The 24,989-nt window shown below is 39.2% G+C and overlaps 1 protein-coding gene across 18 annotated transcripts in view; it reads right to left on the bottom strand.

The window, feature by feature from the left end:
- Window positions 1-228: 228 nt before the first annotated feature.
- The window catches only part of arvcfb (ARVCF delta catenin family member b), a 202,531-nt gene continuing 177,770 nt past the window's right edge, over window positions 229-24,989 (bottom strand). For 8 of the 18 annotated variants that reach the window (XM_067520507.1, XM_067520509.1, XM_067520513.1 and 5 more), the window contains 9 exons: window positions 14,382-14,530; window positions 12,671-12,821; window positions 12,111-12,303; window positions 11,019-11,130; window positions 10,663-10,750; window positions 9,695-9,748; window positions 7,447-7,538; window positions 5,524-5,636; window positions 229-3,686 (listed from right to left, as the gene is read on the bottom strand). In XM_067520507.1, coding sequence (XP_067376608.1) covers window positions 5,535-5,636; window positions 7,447-7,538; window positions 9,695-9,748; window positions 10,663-10,750; window positions 11,019-11,130; window positions 12,111-12,303; window positions 12,671-12,821; window positions 14,382-14,530 — 941 coding nt within the window. In that variant the 3' untranslated portion in view covers window positions 229-3,686; window positions 5,524-5,534. The remainder of the gene's footprint in view (window positions 3,687-5,523; window positions 5,637-7,446; window positions 7,539-9,694; window positions 9,749-10,662; window positions 10,751-11,018; window positions 11,131-12,110; window positions 12,304-12,670; window positions 12,822-14,381; window positions 14,531-24,989) is intronic. The other 10 variants (XM_067520510.1, XM_067520511.1, XM_067520516.1 and 7 more) reach the window with 5 other exon arrangements.

Here is a 24,989-nt window from a genome sequence, read left to right as displayed (position 1 = left end):
CAAGTTAACTATATGAAGGCAATGCACCAAACGAGGTAATGTAGTTAAAAAGCTGTCTCAGCATTTAGACAGTTGTTGTTCTTAGGTTAGCTCCAGTGTACTGAATATTCCTGGGTGGACTGTAACAAGCATTTTAGCCTCTAGCAGCTGCTATCCTAACTTTAGACCTCGAATCTAACTGGAAATTAACAACATAATACAAAATAAGACACAGGGATGGGCAACAGCTTCTTTCCAGGCATGATTTATTGAAAACACACCAAATTTATACTCTACAAACCAGTATTTTGTCCATTATGTTTAACAAGCGTAATATTTGCCTCTGGGTATTAGTAAAATTAACATAATACATTCTGTCACTGTGGCATCACTTCTGCTCGCTACGAAAGCATTAACAACTTTACTTCTCTAGGAAATCAAAACCAATTTTTGAATGAATCTAAATTTTTAAAGTTTATAATACAATGTAATACAAGGCAGAAACCGACCAACAGTCTAAACTACTTGGATTTGGGGTTTGGGGATTAGGGCGGGGTGGAGGGGGATGGGGTAGAATGTCAGAGTGAATGAGTGGTGAGATGAGTCTATGAAAAAGGGAGGGAGGAGAAAAGGAGGGAGAGGGGAAACGACAGGAGGGAAAGAAGAGGGATGGCAGTTGAAAGGGAGGAATAAAGTTGTATAAAACGTGTATCTTTATCTACCATGGAAAAGGTTAAGGCACATGATAGGTACAAACACATCTGCTACTGAGTAGTACAGTTATTTTATTTTGAAAGTTTTATCTACAAAGGTAGGTCTGTTTGATTCGATGTGTGTCTGTGTCCTGCATCTATTTTTCAGCACAGTTGCTTGGCTCTTCATACTGTTAATGTACAATTTGTTGCACATCCACAAAACCCAAATCCCCTTTTATGAATGCATGTACACCTTCAGATCCTTTGGTTGTCGTGCTGCATAAGTGCAGTCGGAAATAGACAGTCGTATGGGTCTTTGCTGCAAGGGTTCAGTATTGTCCAATGAAAGTACACACTTCTGAGGACACACATAAGGGATGCTGGGTATTTTGTTTTAGTTTTTTTTTTCCTCTAAAATTAAATTTTATACAGTAGGGTTTTTGTAGTTTATTGATTTTTACCACAACGTACATCTTTGTAAACACTGTGTAAAATATGCAAGCTTTATAAAGTCACATCACAAAGAAAAATCAGAATTCAATGCAGGCACATGCCGTTCACCTTGATGATGCATGAGTGAAACCAGCTCCTCTTTGTCTCTCCTATTCAAGCTAGAAAGGAGACTCTACCAGTGGATTTTCAGCACAGTCTCATCAAGGAAGAGAAAAATGGCAATATGATGATTGTGTCTCCCTCAGCTTTACTACACCTTGAATTGCTTACCCTATAACATTGTAAAAATATATACTATATGACAAAACTTGAAGGTTTGTTTTTTGTACAGTATGATTCTTTTGTTTTTGTTGAACATCCACATTTTTCCATGTACAGTCATCCTGCACATGACTGAATTAGTTAGTTCATATCCAAATGACACACACACAAAAAACTGGCACTTGGAAAGAATAACATATGAACATCTGTACAGATTTTCATCATGCTCACAACAGAATATTTATGCAGCAGGGAATGAGGGATCAAGGTTGAACCCTAAATGTTTGGGTGAGGGGAGAGAAACGAAGGGACTTAAGCCGTGTCTAGACCAAAAGTGTCCAAAAGTCAGCTTTTCTACACTGTGCACATGTGGCCACATGTTCTGCGTCACTTGTACTACATGTCAACACAACCCACAAGGTAATTTTTACATCCCTCATGTATCTATTTGTTTGAAAGTCTACACTCAAACACCTTTTTCTGTAGAAAATAAATGAATACTTCAAGTAAACACATTTGAAACAAATTATCTTCTCTTCCATTAATGCTACAACTACAACAGCTTACAGTATGTTGTGCATGTTTTGAAACTTTTTTATAATTAAACATAGCTTACCCTCTGGTAACACTATGAATGTTTGGCTGGACAGTTAAATGGTAGTTTTCTTGGAACCTCGTCCTTACTCCTCTCTGTGCTCATAAATGAATTACTCCCATTTCTGGAGTGAACGTATGGCAGGTGTAGACACAAACATTAGTCTCACAACATGCTACTCTTTCAGTGTGGACACGGCCTTTTGCTAACCCCGCAACCCCCCCGTCTAACCCTTTCCCTCTGTCTGACCTCTTCAGTGCTAGTTCAAAAGATACAGGGGCAGCTGGACAACATGTACTGATCGCCTTTAGAAAGAACACCGCAGATAAACATTTCTCTGTAACTTCTTTTTTTGACAAATACAAAATATAAATAGATGATCATCGGCGTAACTAGACACTATTTAACACACATTTAAGTTACGTGGTTATTTCTTGCTTACAAATATGGTGAGCCTTTATCAAATGAGATGTGCTTTCCAAACAATGGGATATTATTATACAACTAAAAAGTCATTTTTTTTTGTTTTCCTTCATTTTTCCATTTTTTTCCTTTTAACCCTAATATACATTTATATAAAACCCAACAAAAATAAAAATGCTTTTAGATCTATCCTTTTAACAAGAGAACACTTTTCTGCCTCTCTTTTTTTTCAAAAGCACGAGTCTTTTATAAACAAATATGCCTTACATCCTCTTTAATAAACGTCCTTGTCAAAGAGCAACCAATCAGAGCACTCAAGGAACTGCTTCACAATACAACCTGACTGTAACCACAGCTCTGTGGGTCAAGGTCAACATGCCACTTGGCTTACTCATGTTGACAATGATGAAACAAAGTCTCTAATGCTTTTGTATGTTTCCATTTTAGCTTACAGTTGTATTTCCGAGTGAAAAGAAACTCCAACTCCATCAGATGTACAAACTATGTCACTTTCCATTCCCTAGACCACGACTTGCAGATTCCAGACTTTATAAAATGGAGATCAATCACCTGTTAACATTTGACTTCAAATCATCTCAGTGCACTTCTTTTTTTTTTTATACACAGTGAACCAAATGGATTGGATTAAGTCTACAAGAGCAGGATGCTGGGAGCACATTATTATCCCCTATGCTACAGCTTCTCTCAGGCTCGGTTTCTCTCACGTTACTCTTCCTTTCTTGTGTCCATCCCATCAAACCAAAAACATACATTCAGTGACCTTGGAATACGCGAGTCCAAATCTTTTTACATCAAAATATCAAAGGTTGATAAAAGATTCTCTTCCAGGTGTGAAAAATGAAATTAAAAAAACCCTTCTAACGTTTCTTCTGTTTCTTTCCAACGCACATTCCTTTTCCATCCACTTCCTTCACTTTCTTTTTTCTGCATGTCCATACCTTCACCAGCACCGGCCTCTGTCCGTTCCTTTTCATTGGTAGAGCTCAACAAGTGTCAACACTGCAAAATTCACATGATGTCCTGTGGGAATGTAAATATGGGAAAGTAGTAGGAGTAGTCACTTTTTATTTATTTTTTTTTATTTCTGAAAAGCATGAGAATGCTGGCTGCTGTAATCATAATTTTTTTATAATCATCTTTTCTGTACAAAGTCCAACTCCAAACTTGAGCTGTGTGAAATGGCAGTGGTGGTATGAAAGATCCTCCTCTAGCTGGGGGGTGGGGTGGGGGTGGGGGTGGGCACTGTCATCATCTTAAGCCTGAAGTACAGAGACAAGAAAGAAAAAAGTTAGAAAATATATTGAGTCAATACTCATAATTTATAACATAATTTATTTAATTTTTTTAGAGGAGGAATTTTTTTTTTAACATTATGGATGTAAAGCAACTATACAAAGACGGAAGGAATCACATCACTGTGAACAAATGCTTCAATCATGTCAGTCCAGATGGCAATGTAGGCAAGAGCGAGCAAAACAGATGGTTTATGTTCTGGATGAAATCCTCCATGTGCTAAATTAATATAAAATTACTTACCTGATTGTTCATGTTATTATTGCCTGTAGCTGCTTTTTATTACAGTGGTAAAATTAAAATGAATACCAGAGATCATAGCACTTTATCTTTAAATAGTCATCATGTGATGTATGTCCTGTCATAATTCAATAGATGAGGATGAAAGTACTGAACGGATGGCTGCTGACAAAGATGAGATAAGAAGATGATAATGAGCAAAGCAGTGAGATCTGACAAAAAGCCGCTGGCACAGGAGAGGACAACAGTGGTGAGGAGGAGGCGGGAAGAGTTAAAAATGCTTCTGACAAACTATGGCAACTATTGAAACTCAGTAAGATCAGCTTAGAGCTTTGCAAACAGAATTCAGCGGGCTATTAATTGGCAGGTCAATGCGTAAATTCAAAGCAAGACGCAACCACTAATATAGATTTGACTATATTACTGATTGAGATATTTTCATTTAAACAAAACCTTTCTGATAGATTTTACTCATCAATATGTAAAATGTGTAATATGAATTCACGTGACCTGACCTGCTATTATGACTGTGCCTTTGACATATTTTATGTGATCTGACAATGTGTGAATTTGTGTGTGTGTGTATGTGCGCATTTAATGTGTTGGCTTCTATCGTCAATTTATCAGTTTGCATAATTTATTTTCATCTGGAGGCATCTTGCTCGACCCAGTAAGTAATCTGTGAAGGCTGTACTGTAGGTGTGTGTGTGTGTGTTGTGTGCATATCATTTTCTTTCTCAGTACTGCTTTTCATTAAAGGTATAACCACATCCCTGGAGGATCCATCTGGAGTGCACTAGAATGATTTCCCTTCATCATGTGCCACCAATTTTAGCAAACGTTGTCAGAGGAAGTGCTGAGTGAAGCTAAGCATACATTTCAGTCAGACAGGTGGTGCTGAATTGTAAACACAGACCAAAGACTCTCTACTTTATCTGTGTAGTACACAGAGAAGTTACAGATTTTTCCCCCACCATGTTGATTACCCTCAGGAGCAAAAGTTGGACGATGCAGTGGTAAAAGAATTATGGGATCTATCAAGGAATATTTGAATATTAACTGTCGTTCACTAAGCCTTGCCCACCTTTGTTACTGTTTTCATGTCTTAAACAACAAATTTTTCAAGTTACATTGATAGTGCTGGCACATTTACACCCATCAGCCACAATATTTGGCACACCTATACAATTTAATGCGATTCAACACAGCACCTCTGCTATGAATTACGCAATTAATAGTTGATAATTTCTCAGATTTTAAGCCCAAACTGTAAGAAAGGTGATAATTTTGTGTTTCGTACAGGTGTGCATTATATTAAGAGAAGGTTATAATCGTTTGGCTACTCTTTTTAACTGTGGATACATTTCCTTTAAAGATGGACGTTTCATTGAAAAGACCAAGGTAAGTTCTCCAGCTAACTGCTCTGGGTGCACAATGAAAGCAGGTATAACATGGTACAGTATGAGAGTGAAAGGAAAAGAGCAGAAACAAAAAAATGGGAATGAACAGGATGCTAAAATCTGACCCAAACGTTGAAGGCTGTTATTGTTGTTTATGACCTACCATGCATGCATTTAGACCCAGGAGTCAACAGGCTGGGGCTTAACGTCACAAACGTCCACCAGACTGACCGCAGGCCTGTTACTCCTGATATAGTGTTTCCTATTTGTGTCATTCTGTGGCCACAGCAGGACAGGTTTAAAAAAAAAAAATAAGCAAAACATAAAGAGGTCAATACATTTGACAAATGTACATGCATCTTAAATCAGAGAAGGCTTTGTTAGTTCCCTGGTTGGACAGCTTGGAAAGAAGTCAGGGTGAGTACAAAAGAATACCAAAACATGCATGAAATAGGGAGAGAGCAGTTTCAAGAAGCAAGTTACATTCAAAGTGGTCACTAGCCCTCTGGCAAGTGCAGACGACAGACTTAGAAGACAGCTTGGAGTAAAGTTAGAAGGCCTGTACACTGTGAAGAAAAGCTCATTGCTGCTGTGATTACTCCGGTGTGTGGCTTCGGACTTGGCTCTGGTACAGTATCTTGCTCTTTAGCTCCAACTGAATGCAGCGAATGACTGCACTCAGCCCGATGCTAATTGGCCCTTTAAACAAATCTAATGACTGTAGCAGCATCAATATAAAATAGCAGCGTTAAAAAATCATTTTTGAAAGAGTCAACTAAATTGTTTGTGGACAATGTCCTAGTGTCCTCTGTCAAATGTTTTTACATTACTGGCCACATGGATAAAAAACACAGCTAACTTTTGTCCCAATTTTAAACTTTAAAGTGAGACTATTGTTAGTCTCACTTTATTATTAACTATTATTAAAAGTAACTTTGCAAGCTGTTATGAACACTCTGGTTCAGTTGAGTAAACACAGGGGTTTTACTGCCACTTGCTCTGTTTTATGACCAGTAGCAACATTATCCTAAAGTAGGTAGTAGTGTTTGGCTGCTGTTGTGTTTGCACTATTGGTATGCTACATTAGCAGGAACTGTTCAAAAAGGTTACGGAGAGTCAATTAAAACAACCTAATTTTCCACTTTTATTTTCATTTTAATCTACTTTCTCGACCGCTGGTGCAAAGTGCAGATCTACTTCAAGATGAACGGAAGGAACCAGGATACACACTTCTGACCCTGTAATTAGTAGACGACCCACTGCCCCAACTTTTTCTGCTCTATGAAACTGCCCTTCTATTTTAATCAACTTAAATTATCACCTGGATGTTAGAAAAATTCCTAATGTCTAACTACGGTGTTGTGATCTTTATTAAAAAAAATAATAATAAAAGCTGACGTTACCTCTGAATTTCTTCTATGATTTTAACCTTCATAATGAAGCAGATATGTGACCATAAACCTGACATATGCTGAACAGATGTCACACACATTTTACACAGCTAACACTCATATTGCAGTTTAATTCAAAGCAAATTTATCTTTAAGTATCAGAGAGACTAACTAAACAAAGGACGTGAGATTCGTCTGACCCGGTTCACACATCCTCTGAGACCATTATCCTGTGACTCCTCTTTGAGGTTGGACTGCCAATAAGCTCAACAATAAACAAACTGCTGCATGAAATAGCTGTTTAATCAGCAGACGACCACTTGATAATTCAGCAGTCTGTTCATTGTCAAGGCAAAGGGTCGTCTCTACAAAGAGGGCTTGTTGGCAGTTCTTTTAATCAGTCTCAGATTAATTACTTTACACACGCTGTAAAGCTTACGCTGAATTAACTGGTGGCTCACAGATCTGAGACTGTTCACGGCACAGAGCTGTGGCAGGCAACATAAAGAGAGAATGACAACCTCCAGCCTCTTTAAAGAACCAAAAGGATAAAAAGCCCTTAATGAGGACCACCACAGAAAACATGAAGAGAGAGACACAGAGGGCGAGGACATAAGATAATATTACAATGAAACATCATTATTTCATCATCTTTGCCCTGGTCCCCCGGGAGATCAAAAGAGGTCAGTCCATACCTTTAATGGCTCCCGTTCTGTCAGGTCTACTGAGCCATCTCCTGTCTTGTATTTGCAGTCCTTGTCCCGCTGGTCAATGGTGGAGTAACCATCTAATGAAACCAGAGAATAAGGGTCAGCTAATTACAGTCCATCCTTGACTTAGGCCTTGACATATCATTCACACATGTAGTGTTGTTTTAACGTGTGTTGAATAACCAAAAGGTTTCTGCACATTAACATTCATGAAAGTGCCACAAAAGACATTAGTCACAGAAAAGTAGGCTAAATTTGCCTTCAGATTCTTAGTTTAAGCTTGTCTGAAGTCCCTGGAACTCATGTTATTTACCACTCAAAATACTTGCAAGTGACCCTGTGCTCATAGCTGTTATTAAAATGCACTCTTACATATTCTGGCTTAAAGCCAGTATTTATCAAGTGTCTCATCTCCCACCGACCAAAACCTCTCACAGTGATGCACATTGTGTTTGCTTCTACAGTAATGATCAGGAATTTCAGAATTTTATCAGCCTTCTTAAGCAAGTTGAGTCATAGCTGCATGAATTTCAGAACCTGTTAGGGGTCACCAAAAGGAGACTTTTAGACGGAGACATTTCCTCGATGACAATAAGATTTTTAGGACATACAGTACCAATACATATGTTGAAGGCACGATTTGCGTCTCTCACAACCAACAGTTCTACCAGTACTATGATCATTCTTACCCTTCCTCAGATAATTCCCAAATTCAATAACTTTTTGAAGTGCATTGATACAAAACACAGGGTTAACTGTTTATGTATTCATTTATTCATTAGAATTATCTAAAGTGCAGCTATAGTGATAAGTTCATGTTATTACAGTTCATAGGGTGACATTAATACAAAGAGATTGAGGCTATGAATATATCATCCTTGAGTTATAGTTGACAGTAAATGCAAGATGAAATAAACATTAGCATTGTAAAACTGTTTTTTGGATGGGGCCCACTAGAAAAGGTCATGCAGCTAAGTTAAATGTTTTTTCTAAATTGCATTATAATTTTTTGTTTAAAGGTGCAGTGTATGAGATTTAAAAATATATTATAGTATTCATAATTGTGTTTTTAGGAGTATGTACCTGAAAATAAGAATCACATTTTGTTTTACTTGAATGATTTATGGAAACAATTGATTGAAACAGGGAGAGGGTTCCCTTTCACCATGTTTCTACAGTTGCCCAGAATAGACTAAATTAAAAGTTAATATCTTCTGGCTTACCTGTTTTCTTTTTTTTTTGGGATATTATTTGCAATTAAAATTTTACAACTTAGGGCAATAGTACAGATTTTTCAACTAGCTAGGTTGAATGGAATAAAACTGGCCTCTGCCTTCCCAATTTAAAAATATCATCCAAAACTTATCCAAATCATTAGAAACAGAGAGAGATATTTGAGGCAGAGGAAAGTTTAACACCATTCATATGCAACCCCTGAAGGAAGCAAGTTGAAAACTAGTCGAAACTACAATATGTCACGATGCATATTGTAAAACAGCCATAGCTTCTAGGGATCCTTCTGGCTAAAAGTAAATGTAGAAAGTTGTGGGTCCTACTTTAAGGTCAGAGTGTTTTCAGGCCTAGTTTCACATTCAGCTCAATTCCTAAGAGGGACTTTTAGAGGCTTGATAAATGCAGAGGCTTGGAACTAAACCAGCACAACACACCCTAAGAGAGTAACATTGGGCATGAGGGTGAAAAAAACCTATTACCATTAAAAAGTTACTTCTTTAAGGCAAAACAATTATTCACCTTGAAGAGTTACAAAATTCATTCATGAATTTAAAAAAAGTTAGAATGTCAAAGTCGCAGCTGTATATTTCTATAACGGCAGCTTTCTTTACTCAGTGGAAGCCCAGCAGAGGAAATCTATCAAAAAATATACCAAAAGTGTATTTCTTGTTGTTTAAGTGGAGAACCACCCACATCTTTGGTTGTTGAGATTGTAATGAAGGCCCAGCTTTCTACAAACATCTTGTCAAGAGAGGGGTCTTGCATATCGCATCAAAGAGTGTCATGTCTGAGGCTCAGTCCAAAGCCACCAGACTCCATACACCACACAAAGTGTTCATTGGTTTCAGTTCTCTAATATTAAAAAAAAAACCCATCTCTGCAACGGTTAAAAAATGTGGAAAAGATGCAGAATCAAAACAGTGGTGGACAATGGAGAGAGAGATTTGAGGATAGCTAGCATCTTCTTTGGCTAAGGAAGATCATGCAGTCTGGCTCTTACCTGGACCCAGCTCATCCATAGGTATCATATCACCACTGCCACATTTCCTGGTGCCTGAAAAGCATTCATATACTATGTGTATAAGAGCAGCACACAAACAAACTGAGTCACTGAGCCAAAACACTGCTGCTTTTCAGGGTAATGGTTCTCGGCCAGTGGTTGAATAATGCAAACTGAGAGTGGGCAGGCATGAGCACCATGATTAATGTGCATGGATGGATGCAAAAAAGGGGGCAGAAGGCCAAAGATTTAGGATCTCAAACTGCTGCTATGCTGTCGACTCCTCTGTCAAAGAGATGTTTGTTGTTGGGCCAATATACAGCACAAGCTCTTCTTCCTCCCCCGCATATACTGCTGCTGTTATTTAAAGTGATAAAACCCAGCTTTTTGACTACACCTTTCTTAAGGGTGGAGGACTTTCCATTATTTCCTGACCTCATTACATCAATTTAAAACCGTTGGTGAAAAAAAGAAATCAGTTCAAATGAATTTCTTTCTTTTCCTACTTTTGTTGAGTTTTGCTTTAACGGCAGCAATATGATGTTCAAAGTTCCAGCTCCACTTAATGAGCTTTATTTTTCATCCCTATGGATGCCATTTTTGCAACATAAAACACCACAGCTTCACCACACAGGGGATGACAGCAGTGATGTGGCAAGCATGGTGCTTCGATACAGCCATGAGAAAAACACATGTCGTCAGCAAGTGGATATGCACTGGGCAAAATGCTTATTTTCAGTAACTGTTAGTATTGTGTTTAAACCTGCTTTAAGGACACTTAAACGGGGATTCAATGATAAGTTTTCTTGTAAATTTGCTTACAGTATCACGAATCTATACTTTTGCCAGTCATATGCTTTACAAATATTTGGTGTGTAGTAAAATAAATCATAACATTTTATGGCCACTAGTCCTTTAAGCAGGTGACAAAAGCAACAATCCTAGGCACACACACACTTTAAACAGACCTTGGTTCTTCTCCATCAGGGGTAAAGTGGTGTCATCGTAACCTGGCTTGCCGTTCTTGGTTGCTTTAGGTGTGACCGTCACTGTGGGCTGAGAGAAGAGACACCACAAGTAGCATGTGAACACAGCATCAACACAGGACAAAGATGTACAGCGTGACACACAGAAAATGTATGGTTTTATCTTAACATCGGGTTAAGATCGAATAGATTGTTTTGTTTACTTTTTCAGGCTACCTGAAAAAATATTTTCAAATTTTTCATGTGTCCGTATTGACTGAATATAAAGATTGAACTTGAGTTAGTGCTGTAGTAGCTCGTAAAACAGAATTAATACTCCGCATGCACATGCTCTGCACCTGGAAATGGCTCTTGTTCCAGCCGTCCTTAGTCAAGGCGTTCCTTAGCTCCTTATAACTCCATACCGTCTGCAGTACGTGGGATGCTGCCTTGGTTTCGCGAGCTGATTGGCTGAGGAGGCAACAACAAGGTGGAATTATATTAAAAAAAGAGAGGAATTCAAATCAGAAACACGTGTCTAACCACAAAACAGTGAAGGGTGGTTGTTTATAGTAACACACCGCTGCTGCTGCAATAAATGACTTTATCAAAGATGACGGATCCCCGGAGTGACTCCAGGGTCTAGTTTTTAATTCTTAGGCAGATGAATGCCCTTCCTTTCCTTAGCTACCTCTGAACCACCAGTAATAATTGGATGTGGGTGGGGGCCTCACTACAAAGAAAGTTATTTTCTGAGGAATGTATAGTGTATAGTCATGCTATACCGACTTTGTGTGATCAATACTTCACCACATAAGGATAAGTCTAAGAAGGGCTCTTGATCTTTAAATTAAAAATGTGGTGTGAAGGAGACACTTCCTTTTGCCATGGTTGTGGTAATATAAGATACCTCTTGTGTCATTGTTGAGTAGAGCTTAGAAGAACAAGTACTCACTTTTAATGGTGCACACAGCTTGAGAGTCCCCCCACCCCCACCCCCACCCCACAACAATGCCCTCCAGTTCTAACAGCCTGTTAATTAATGTGTGGTGGGTAGTGGTGTGTGTGGGCTCAGACTTGTTAGAGTACGGGGGTAGCCATTAGAGACGCATTACATTATTCTTCTAATAGACAGTCTCAGGATACAAAAGGCACCCAAGGTCATTCTGTAATTATTACATTTATAATGTCTGCCTGGCATACCCAGACCCATACTTTACAGTATATGATATTCCAATGATAACGGAAAAATGCAAGAGAAAAGCAACTGTCAGTGCATATGTAAGTTATGTAAAATATATGATAATAAATAGCAACCTTGTGAGTATCAATTTATAATACAAAGAAGACAGTGTCCTGATGCAAACTAATCAAGAATTTTTGAAAAGTAACAATCAGAGTAATTACAGTCAAGGTACAATACTTGATGCACAGTATATGAACTGTCTTACCTGGTCCTGTTTATGGCGACCAGCTTCTCAATGGCCTGGGCCTGGATGAGGGAGCGGGCATTTTCAGAGCTGTCGGTGACAATCTCGTGGATGGTGTTGAGGATGGCGACCACAGTGTCCTCCTCAAGGTTTTTGGCTGGCCGCTGCTGACCGCTGGGCAGGTTGCTCACCAAGTCCCGCATGGCGTAACTTCCTTTAAGGTGTAGTATTTATTTCAAGTTAACAAGGTAAGTGTACAAATTGTACACTGTAAATTTTTAAATGACAAATTCTCGTTATTTAATTAGATCACGTGTATGATTGAAAATATCTAGGGTTATATCTAGGTTGTGTCAAACTGTACAGACCCTTTGACTCCAAGATACTTTTGGCCTGTATATATATTGCATTTTATTTGACAAACTTGGATGGGAAAGATAAAAACAAAACAAAAAACATAAAAACAATAACAGCTCATGCAAAAACAGTGTTTGTGTCGACTTGGGGAAAACAAAACAAAACAAAGTAAAAAAACAAAACAAAAAAAAAACAACAAAAAAAACAAAAAAAACAAAGATCACCAATCAGGTCTTTGTTGCGGCGGTCGATAGACAGGTTGCGCAGGGCAATGGCCACAGCTCGGACCACCTTGTCAGAGTCGGAGCGCAGCAGCTCCACCAGGATGGGGAGACCTTTCTCCTTACGCACTGTGGCTCGGATATAGTTGGACCACTAGAGACAGACAGGGGGCATAGTGTAAGTCCTTTTTTATAATTTCAATCTTTAACCTCTAGGGTGGTATGATAATCATGCAGATTTAAATTGTAGGAGCTGAGCAGCAAAACTGCACTTCCTTCCTTTTGTTCTTTATGACCACTGAGAAAAAATCTTTGAAACCAGACAGCAGAGGGAAGAACATTTTTGATGAACTGTACGTCCTCACGGTCATACACACCTCATACATGCAGTCATTGCTCCATCATTCTCTCAGTAACTACAGGAAGCTCAACACTGGTGACTAATTCACACTTCAGTGTGGCTCTGAATGGACATGTGATACAATTTGTCCTAATCTAAACATCAGTAGATTTCACTTCTCATATTTTTGTAACATGAAACATTAAGTTAGTTAAAAAGGATTTCTTGCCTAAGTACTGATACCCAAGAGATGTAATTAGGCAGCAGGCAGACGCAGCTGAACCAACAGGTGGCAGTAGCAAGCCTTGAAAAACAAATCGATCCAGTGAAATAAGTAAAAGGAAAGACTGAGGAGGATTTAATGACGAGGCTCAACATCCTTCCAGGATACTGGGACATGCTTAGTCTAGCTACCAGATGTGGCAGAGCTGATGGGTTAACAGCTCCTTGGGTTTCTGAGTATGGCTGTGCATTCTGACCAGCCTCAAACAGGGAAAAAAAACACCACAAAGAAAGAAGAGATATATCCTTAAAATGCTCAACTTGGCTGAAAATCACTACTTCTGAATTATTCACAACACTAAAGAGAGGCTGGATGTTAACTCGTGAAACAAACAAAAAGAATTAAGGTCTTTCTTTTCCCCTCTCAAACTACAAAGGTTTGATGCTGCTGATGAATTCAGAGGACCGGAGGATGTGTTTACAGTCTGGCACCTAGGTGTTAAGAGAAGTGCTGCCATGATAATCCTGCAGTGGGCTGAATAAAGCCAGCCTGCTGAAAACATAAGTGACCGCTCCTGCCTGAGGTGCTGCGTGCAAACTGGCTTCTGACAACTAGCTTTCCCTGTCGATAATTCACAGCCAGGTTGAGACCTGGCTGCAGAAGTTTACATATTATCTATCATCAGAAGTAAACATCAACCAGAGATTTGAAAGCGGTAAGCAGTTATCTGACCCTTATATAACCACATAGTACTGGTCAATGTGGTCATTATTATCAATAAACACATACAAACACATTTCTTTTTTATTGTCTCATTCTCTTACAGTGCATTGCATTTTTTATGTTGCCAGCCCCAGTTTCAGCGATCAATTTTTGATAAAGACTCTACTGTCTCAGCTACTTGCTGCCTGGTTGGATTGTGTCTGCGTCGTGAGATTTAATTCTCTTTACAAAACTGCTATATGGTTTGCAGTGCACTTCTGCAGGCAGCTCCTAAGTTGTTACAAGCCAGTATGAATATCGGTATTTTCATTCCAATCATAAAACCTAAGAAATCTGCAACAGAAAGGTCATTGACAGGGACAGAAGCTGCAAAGATGAAATATATAAATAAAAGAATGTAGACAGAACATAAGATCTGCTTGTTGTACCCTCTCCAACCCAGGACTCACAGTCCACTGTCCAGCACTAAGGTTTTGCAGAGCTCCAGCAGCGGCCTCCAGGGTGTTGTAGTTCTGGCTCTCAGTGAGCAGAGACAGGTAGAGCCTCACTACTTCTGGCTGATACAGCAGCTCGAAGCCTGCAGGGAAATACATTACAGACACACACACACACACACACACACATTGGTTAGACTCCCTAGGAGGATAGACTGGCTATTAGGCCATGTGAATGTACCAGCATTACAGTGTTGAGGTTTATCTCATACCATAGAGAGTTCTGTGGCACAAGAAAAAAAGCAAAGAATTGTGACTTCACCGCAATCTACAATAACATTGGTAACAGCAGATAACCTCATCAAATGCAATATATTCTGAATTGCAGTTCTTTCAGCAAAGATCCTGTACAAATGTTCACAGTTTGACAGAACACGGTGTGCAAAGAAGGAGCTTTCTATTTGGTTTCACAATCGCCTGCAATACCCTTATTAAAAAATGCTGGAACAGTGCTGGGTAAATTTCCTGTTAGTGATGCTAAAGCTGACTATGACATATACTTAAAATGAGGAGAACACAAGGAGAAATTATTGATCTGAAAGACCTGACCAAGCCCAGGGTATTTGAGAAGGAGGTTTATCTCACTAGCACATGTACAGTCAATCATTAGGCTTTCCTCTAATGGTAACATTATCACATTATCAGCTATTAGTCAGTGCAGGCGTAGAGCGAGACAGAGGTGTAGAATCCCATCAAATCAAAATTATTCATTGAGAGTTTGATCTTTTTCGGTACTAAGTGCTTTACAAGGCATCAACAAGACAGAAAACAATTCATTTGAAAGGTCAGAGAATAGATTTTTTTCTGTCAAGGTCATTTTTGAGCTGCTCACATCTCTGAAGAGATTCATATTTTTCATGGTATAATACCTTGCAACAGAGGAAGACAGGACACCTAATTTCAATGGTTTGAGCAAACGATTGTGATTTTGAGTATCATACAAATGAATTGTGGAGGTTTACATTTAAAGCTAAGCTTTGTAACTTTTTCAAAAATGCTTAAGTTTTTGTATTATATTAGGTTAATATTAGGTTTATAGGTTTTTGAGTAAGGTACACCCTACTAACCAATTAGGCTAAATTAATTGTAGAGCGTGCCCTGTGCCTTTTTTAAGGCTCTTATTTAATGTTATTTCAAGGCGAAGTCCTGGGCAAAACATTGGCTGTAACACTGGTAATATATTAATAATTGGCAAAACTAAAAAATAAATGTATTTTAAAAAGAATCAAAACAAACTCAAGAGTAAGCCAAAAGTAAGGTCAGTGCTTCAACTGGGACATGGGACTGGCTATTACACACTGAGGCTTTAATAGACTTTTGCAGCCTGGATCAAAAGTTAGCTGATGCTTGAAAATTGCTGCCAGAAATCATCTTTACAAAAATACCACTTCACCAAGAGCCTTCTCTCTATCCTCTACAACAGCACTCAGGCAATTTCAAATACTTCTTCTATCCTTCTAGGCTCAAATTAAAGAAACTATAACCCACTGTTTTTTCCCCATTTCTTCTGAGGCCAGTATTTTCAAAGTTCTATTTAAAAACCCCTGAATTATGCGGGCAGGGATATACAGTAACCCTATTTGACTGATGCACAAAGGCTGACAAGGCCCTCGGAACATTTTTTGGATGTAGAAAAAGAAAGTCCTTTTTTGATGAGTGTGACCTGGGTCAGAGCATGAAGGCATAATTTCGGACTCTAGAAGTGTCTCCTTTTTCACTGACTTGCTTTTTTTTCAGTTGAAGAAAAGAAAACAGTAGAAGAATGAAGGGTGTAATTTCTGCGCTTGAGAGGTACAGCGGAAACACACAAACTGATATTTGTGCCTCTAAATCCACATCTCACACCTGTAATTTGCAGAAAGCGGAAGTCTGGGTGCACTCTGAGTTTGCCAAATTCAAACACAGCAGCATAGTTGTTAACACTCCAGAGGAAGGGATTTCATCCCTGTGGTCTTTTCCCTCCTAAGACGAGGCCAAGCCTGCTCCAGAATGTGTATTGAAGGAGCTGCCAAGCTGAGAGGATGTTACTATAGGTGCAGAGTGAAAAATCCTGAACTTATTTTTGTCACAGTCCCGGCTTTTGGACTTTCTTTAGTTTTACTTCCTGCTGCTGGCTTTTATTTTGTTATCCCTCAGCACCACTTCCCAGTTAGTTTCTTTACCTTCTTGTTTCTCGTTAACCCTGATTGTTTTCACCTGTGCCCCCTTGTACTTATACCCAGTTCTCCCTATTGTTTGCTGCCTGATTGTCTCTCCTTCCTCCTCTGTGAACATTCCTGTGGCTATTCTATGCTTTTGGACTTTCCCCTTCTGTGCCCTAACTGATCCTCGTGTTTGGACTCTCCCACTTACGTTTTGGTCTGAGGTTTGCTTTCCTGTTTGTTTCAGTGTTTAGGTCTTTTGTTATCTTCCGCTCTTTGGCCCTGGTTTTATGTTTGAGTATTCATTTGTCCCCTTCAGACGTTTGTTTTCGTCTGCCTCCCCTTAGTTACTAAGTTAGTTCCACAGCACTGTTACTTTATCTTTTTAGACCAGTGTGTTTAAGTTCATGTTCTGTTTTACTTTATTTGGTTATTACTTTGTGTGTTATTCCTCCTCATAGAGTGATTTTGAGTTGTTTAACCTGTTTTTAATGAAACCTCTCTTTCACATTTCAAACCTCCCCTTGCCGTCTCCTCTTTTTGGGTCCTACTTAAATTAAATAGACACATAGAAAGTGTGACAATTTTTCAAAGAAGCAGCAGTTGTCACACATAAGACCTCAGTTGTAACCAGGCGCTAAAACATGAATCACATCAATAGGATTTCACTGGGCTACGCGAGAGGGGAGACTGAAAACCAGACACTCAGCAACATTCTGCATGCTCCTCATATTTCTGGGCCTTCTGGGTGCACACTCAGCAAACTGGAGACCATCTTGCAAGCAGTCCTGTTGACAGACACTTCATCCCCAAGGCAGATTTTCTCTGTACAAAATGTCAGCCATGTTGAACCTTTGTTGCCAAGTTGACTTGAAAATGTGCCTATTATGAGAGCATTTTATTTTTTTTAAATAAATAATATAATCTGCAAATACACATTTCCTCCTTGGATTTCCTGAGGTTTTGGTCTGGCAACCAACTGAAGTGACTTATGAAATTGACATTTTACAAAGAAAGGACTCGGGACACAAAAGACATGTACTGCTCAAAAAAGTTGGATGAGAATGGGAAGAAATTCACTGGGCCTTTAAACTAATTCCTTTATCCTTTTAGTAGAATTTCTCGCTGTTGATCCAGAGAATATCTCTGCCAGAGGTTTCAATCAGTGTCCGCAGCAGATGTCAGCACCAATTGCCTTATGTCCCTGCTAACAGCACAGGCCAGCTCTGCCTGTAACACAGTACACCGTAGCATTGTTGTCCTCAGTTGTCTCCTGTTAGCCTTTTGGCCAGCTAGTTGTTAGTTTGGAAGGCAGCATTACAATTCAGAGGGGGAGATGAGCTGTCATTGACTTTGGCTTTGTTCAGGGCTACCCACAGGTCCCACATTTAATGACGATATTTTAAGCCGGATGCCCTTCCTGTCGCAACCCTCCCCTTCTTATCCGGGCTCGGAACTCCATCCAAGGTTGCCCATGGTGGCTGGGCAAGGCCACACCTGATGGAATGCGATTCAAACTCACGGGTTTTCAAATCCACGGCATTCTGTGTTCCAGAATACCACCTGGTAGTTTTATTTTAAAAATATGGTTTATTATAAAAATGTTATGAAATAATAAATGCTCATGTATTATTTAAGGTTGAGCACCTGTCAGCACATAAAGTGCTTAAAATCTGCTCCCCCTTTACCAAGAGTAATGTTTGACTTTTTTTTTTTTACAATTAATTAGCATCTTCGTTTTGTCACAGTGACACTTGTATTTTAATCCCTACTGTTTCAACACATTGTTTTCGTAGTGGAGTATTTTTACTTTTGCACTTTAGGTAAAATGTAGATAATCTGCTTAGTACTCTTACTTGTGGCCAAGCTGACCCTTATCCTCCATGACCTTGTTAGTACCAATGGTATTAATATTGTTGCTAGCGAGTTGTACCCACATATTTATATAGTGTAGTCACAGGCATCAGTAGTGTAAATCATTTACACTCTTTAATAAAACAGACATACCATAATCCAAAAAGGTGTATATCAAGTAATGTACATATATAATTTATCACCATTATCTGTGGTAGATTTGGAGCTACTATTGGGGCTTAAAATAACTTGTTGCCCGGAAATATTCAGAAATATAATTTTATATTATAATTTGAGGGGAAAACTAAAATTCAAAAGCAATTGCACGGAAACATACATGTTGGGACGATGTGTAAAACGTAAGTAAAGTGTAACTTAAGTAAATATATGGCAGCAATCAACATTTTGATATCAACAGTGGGTTGAAGTATAAGTGCTGCTGGTAGTGACAGCTATGAGAGACATTTTAGCCGACTGTTTTGGATTTCTGCTCTGCAAGTGTACTGTTTTTATTCACACTATCATTGACGTAACATCCAGAAGGAGCAGGCAGATGTTGTTTTACTGTTGTACCTGTCAAGCACCAAATATCAGAAAACCAATTTTATCAGCCAAAAAATAAAAATGAATATTGGACTTGGATTCAACATGGCTCCAGATGAATGCCAATGTTGCTTCATATCTCTTAGGTGTATAACCTGCTTGCTAGGAGAGATTTTATAATGTGATATTGTGCGTCTTTTGTGTTTACAGCATTTGCACTTCTCAAAAATAAATGAATTCAGGTTTAAACACACATACAGAAAGTCAATAATAAATTTAACAATCTATAAATTAATAGAATAAAACCTAATTAACATTAATGCCAGCTCCCAGTGAGCTCAGCCCAGCATGTTATTTGTCAATGTGGCAAACATCACACACGACTGTGGCCTTCTTACAAAACTCCTGCTTAGCTCTGCATCATAACCTGCACTGACGGATACGAACACATACACACAGTTGTTGTTTTTTTTTTTTTCTCAACACATGCAAAGACAATTGCGCACAGGTAGCGACACGCACACAGAATGATCCGGAGATCTAAGCTCATCCCTTAATGAGGTGAGAGGGGAGGAGCAGCAGGTTGTTTTTTAAACCAAAGATGATGGTGACAATAACTGCAATGGAGACAAAGCTCAATTAGTGCAGGGCAAAAAAGAGAGAAGAGCCTTTGTTGTGTTGTGGCGCATGAAAACTGGGTTAGTACCAGAGTTGTTGAAGTGACTGATTAGCATTATTGCGGTTCAAGTAGCATGACTAGTGCCTGCAATTAAAGCCAAGGTGTAGCAGTGACAGGCTGGTAAATGAGAATGGATTAACCTATGGGTGATGAAAGGATACACACACTCACACAAATGCAGTACAGTATGTGAGCTGTAGACTCTTTTAGACAAACACTTCTGTGACTCTATCCTCTCACCCATCTGCCATTCTATAAGATAGTTGGCCGCCATGTGCAGATCTGAATCCAAACCTCTTCAAACACCTCTGTATATCCACAAATATATCCACAAAAACACCAAGCTCTTTGACTGGGCATGGCAAAACGTGATATTTATTAATCCAGCCTGTCTACGTCACATTCCAGGTCCCGTCTTTTTTCAAAACAAGGGCTGTTCTGCTCTGTTTACTACTGCTCCATTTCAAACACACTTGAGGCACATAGAACTTCCATCGAATCAGGGGGACATGATGGCTTATCACTTTCTACAACTCAAAGGGGAGTTATTCAGTGCTGTGAAAATGCTGGAGAGAACAGCAGAAAGATAAAGACAGAAAACTGGGGGGGAAAAAAATCCCATCCTTAGTCACTGCAATTAAAGCCTATACGTTCTACATTTATTGGAATACTGTAGAAACAGACATCCTGTAACTTTTGTGCTCCTGATTTTTAGTTAATAGAAATACTGGGGACGTCCAGTAGTATAGGAAAAAGTGTGTTCTACTGTTGCTCTCAAGGTAAGAGTCACAAAAAGACAGACATGGACATCAGACTAACAAAAAAGGGGAAAATACTTGTATGGCATCACAGACCACAGGGTCACATTCCCCCATAAAGAAAAGTTTCATAAATAAATGAGGCCATTCTAGCAGAAAATCCTCAAGCTGTCAGGTCTCCACTCTCATTTCACATTAGAAACCCATGTCCATTTAACTTCACTGGTTGCCTTTTTATATAAGAGTGTCTTTATATAAGTACACAGAGCCACATTGGAGAGTGCTATAGTGCTGATCAAGGTTTTTACAGGGCACAGCCACAGAGGGGTGATAGCTAAAACAGCACATCATTAAAAGTAATATGCTACCAGTATAATAATGGTCGTGACTCTCTCTGGTTCATTAAAAACCAAAAGGTGAGCAGTGGAGCCACGTAAACAAAAGTAAATTGGCAGGGTTTCGCAGGGGCTTACGAAAGGCCTTCAACAGTTTTGCATTAAGTCATACAGGATGTACAAATAATGCTTATATTGTTGTTTATACTGCTTGGAGTATCACCAGATGGATGGAGTGTACACACAGTGTCAGCAGTGCAGTGCCTGATGAAAATGTATAATTGCTATAATGCATGCAAATTAATCTGTAGATCCAGCCAAAGCCTGTAGTGTTACATTTCTTTTTATATGGAGAAACGAATGTAAACATACATTTTGTTTTTTCTAGATAATTTCAATCAAGGTATGTATGTATGCAAACCTGTTTAATTATGTGTTACCTGGATGTCTGTATCTTTAGGGATTAGTAAAATTGATTTTTTCTGTCTATTCAGACGTAAGTAAGTACTGCTAGACACACTGCAATTTGAGTAAACAATGAGTATTAAGCAATGAGAAATCTGAATTCTATTTGTATGTTGGTAATGCACTTTTATCAAATCCAGATATGAGATGCATGTTAATGCTGGGTATTTATCACAGCACAGTACACTTCATTGACTTTTATATTCCCCTTCCTCTGCTAATTTCAGTTCCAGACAGGTTACACTCACAAACACTCTGGTGCAAATAAAATTTGACCCATCTCTGGGTCCGTTGATTTAATTCATGCAAGTGTCCTCATCCTAAGCCAGAGAGAGAACATGTGACGGGAGCTTGTCTTTCCTTTCTATCTACAGCCTTCCCAACAGATTTGGGGCCACACGCAACCAAAACAGAGTTTACTCCCAAACTGCAAAGACTATTCACCCCCCAGTCAGCTCACTGGACTGACAGGGTCCAGGAGTCAAAGCTTAATTTTCTCCTCTCATAATGGCTGGCCCCTGTTGTAGATTGACATCTGTATGGGCAGCCCCAGGCCAGCACCCATTGGCATACCCACATGGAGGGTTGGCCTTAGTTTGTTGGATGTTGACAGAGTGAGGCAGAAGGTGGCAACTGGCCCATCTCTTGGACAGCTACCCATCAGCTTTGGGTAACAAACATGTCCTGGTGTGATGGGATGGCTAAAGGGAAGCCAAAAGAAAGCTGGAAAAAGGGAAACATACTGTAGAAAGCACAAGGCGAATACACAACACAGACCTTTCCTTCCCTCCCTTCCTCCATGTTTGCCATGTCACAGCAGGATTCCTGCTCCAGCACTACCAAAAGTCTAGTACATGAAAGCTTGCTTCCTACCATTTAGCACAACAGGATCCTTTTTACAAAGATGCTTCTTAAGTGACTGGGGAGTACTTCCTCTTTCCTGTGCTGATAGGCCAAAAATGTCCTGCTGGGAGCTTTTAGCCCAGAGAGGACAAATGAAGAGTAGTAAAACCCGTTGACAAGCTGACACGAAATTGTCAAAAATGTCCAAGCTCTTTCTTTAACCAAGTCCATCGGAAATGCTCCATCTCTTCCAGCAGAACCCTTGAACTTTGGACAGAGCCAGCAGTTCTCTCACATCTGAGCCAGGTTTTCTGTGGTTCGCTCAAGAATGTGGCTCGCAGCTATCTGGCCTCTCAGTGGATAAAAAGGTAATGCTCTGGTTGTTTGTTTTCTATTGTACCACATGCTATTTTAATAGTTTTGCAGGTGGAGGTGTTTATATAAGAAGCTCTGTCAAGGTTTTATTTCCCTTCAGATAAAAAAACATATTGGCAAGATGTCACTTTTTGTGTTGTTTAAGTGTAAAAAAGCCTTTTATAACTATTTGCCACTATCCAACAAATTACTTTCTAGGTTAACATCAACAAATGTCCAAGACAATGTTTTGAAATAGTGACGGTCGCCTTTCTGTGCAAGCAGCATTGTTTTACACTACAACTACATGCTGCTGCTTCCACATTTGGCCCAGGTAAAAGCAGGATGCCATAGGTTCAGGTGATTGTATTTGGTAATAATAATAATAATAATAATAATAATAATAATAATAATAATAATAATAATAATAATAATAATAATAATAATATTAATAGGGAAAGGGGTTCAAATTAAATTACATTTTTTAAAATGGTATTGACAAATTATACTTGCTGATTTCTGATATGTGATAGAGGCTGTTTAGAGTCCATTCATACATCCATCTATTATCGGTTAATCGATATATAGCCGCAGCGGACTTGAGCTGCTTTAGGGCGAAAGACAGGGTAAACCCAGTTCAGGTCACCAGTCTATCTCAGGGCCAACACAGTGATACATACACATATAGACAACCATTCACGCTCACATTCACACCTACAAAGGATTTAGAGTCACTAATTAACCTAACCTACATTCTGCATAGCCGTGGATTGTATGCTGACACATTGTAGCCAGACGTGCACCTCCCCAATAATATACCTATGAGTCACTGAAGTGGAACACAACAACTGTGATCGGTCAGTAGTTTTATGCACCATCTCCTCTGACATTTACAATGTTTCCTGTTTTGCAGTAATTTTAGTAAAATTAACTGCTTTTCAACATCTGTTAGTTTTATTTTTGACATTATCCACTCAGTTTTCGTCAATGTTGTCTGTAGAACATCAAAAAATGAGGTGAAGAAACTCAACGCAGAAACTGCTGTAATTATACAGCACCGAACTGGTAGTTAGCAACACAGACACAATAACACACAATCAATTGGATCAAGATCAGCTTCCCAACTTTCATCAGGAATGAAAATAATTTATACTGCAGCCATAGGAAATTCTTAATTGTGATTGGCTGGAATTTGTGTATTAACAAAGATATTTGTGAGATATATGTGAATTATTTGACAGAACTTTTCAATTAAAATTCCAGTTATTTAATTGGATATACTGACAGCAACAGACAGGCTAAGCAAAAGAATTTGGTACCAGGGTTATTTGTGTAACCACCACAACTGAATAAAATTTTTTTTTTGTCCCTTCGGCTTCATCTGTGAGTTCAGGGTTGCCGAAGCTGATCAATTTGTCCGCATGTTTATTTGCCACGTTTTTATGGCAGATGCCTTTCCTGACGCAACCCCCCAACCCAATTTCTACCGGGCTTGGGACCGGCACTGCGCGACTGGAGACGGGGACTGTAAGGGTTTCAGTGTGTTGCCCAGGGACACTTCGACATGTGGTCGAGAAGAGCGAGGTGTGAACCTCCGACCCTATGGTGGGTAGGCAGCCACTCTACCAACTGAGCCCACAACCACCACAACTTAATAAAAACTGCTTTATTTAACAGAGTGGAACCAGACAATGTTTTTAATCCTCTTTTACAATCACGGAAAGTACAACTTTTAAAAGTATAATGCCTAATTAATACCCACATCTACACATAATTTTATCAACCTTCTAAGGGAGGAAAAAAGCATGCAAGATAAGGGGGGGTTGATGACGGGGGGTTGATGCAAGTAACAAATCTGTGACAACTTTCTCATAAATGTGTAGATTGACAGCCGTCATATGGGTTTCACCGGTGATATAATTCTTGCAGGTTACAAACATACCTATCTTTCATCTAGCCTTTCCTATTGCTACAGTACCTTCCATCCCAAACAGTGTTAACACAGCTTTAGAGCCTTTCGAAATTGGTGTACAGATAACACACTCCACCACCACACTGCTGGAGAATATGCCAGACTACTCTGAACCCTACATACTGTGCACAAACACACCCACATTGCAGATACACATTTGTTCGATGCTATTAGCTGGCTGCAGATGGAAAAGAGATACAGAAGAAGCTTCTGCTCTGCAAAGAACATCTATTTCTCTTCCATGTATTTCGTATTTCCTCTCTCGCCTCTCCACCACCATCCTCTCTACTTCTCTCAAGCTGTCTTGCTCATATTGCCTCCATTTCAGCACGACAACCACAGAATGCAGCAGAGCTCTTACAACTGGTCTACCTATTGATGTAGACAATGTGTAGAGATGAAAGAGTACACGCTGGTAGTACTAGGGTTGCTATGGAAACTCCATCTTCATTGCCAATAACAAATCTGTTCATTGAACGTTCATGTGAGACAGTTGGTCAAGCAACAGCAAAAGAAGAAAAAGAAACAAACTGCCTTCTGATCACTTGGTACTTCATTCTGGGGAGATATGTTAAAGAAAGTAGTTGGAATGTCAAAT

This window comes from Channa argus, chromosome 11 (genome assembly GCF_033026475.1).
Source record: "Channa argus isolate prfri chromosome 11, Channa argus male v1.0, whole genome shotgun sequence".
Classification (NCBI taxonomy): Eukaryota; Metazoa; Chordata; class Actinopteri; order Anabantiformes; family Channidae; genus Channa; species Channa argus.
This window is presented reverse-complemented; position numbering and strand designations above follow the sequence as displayed.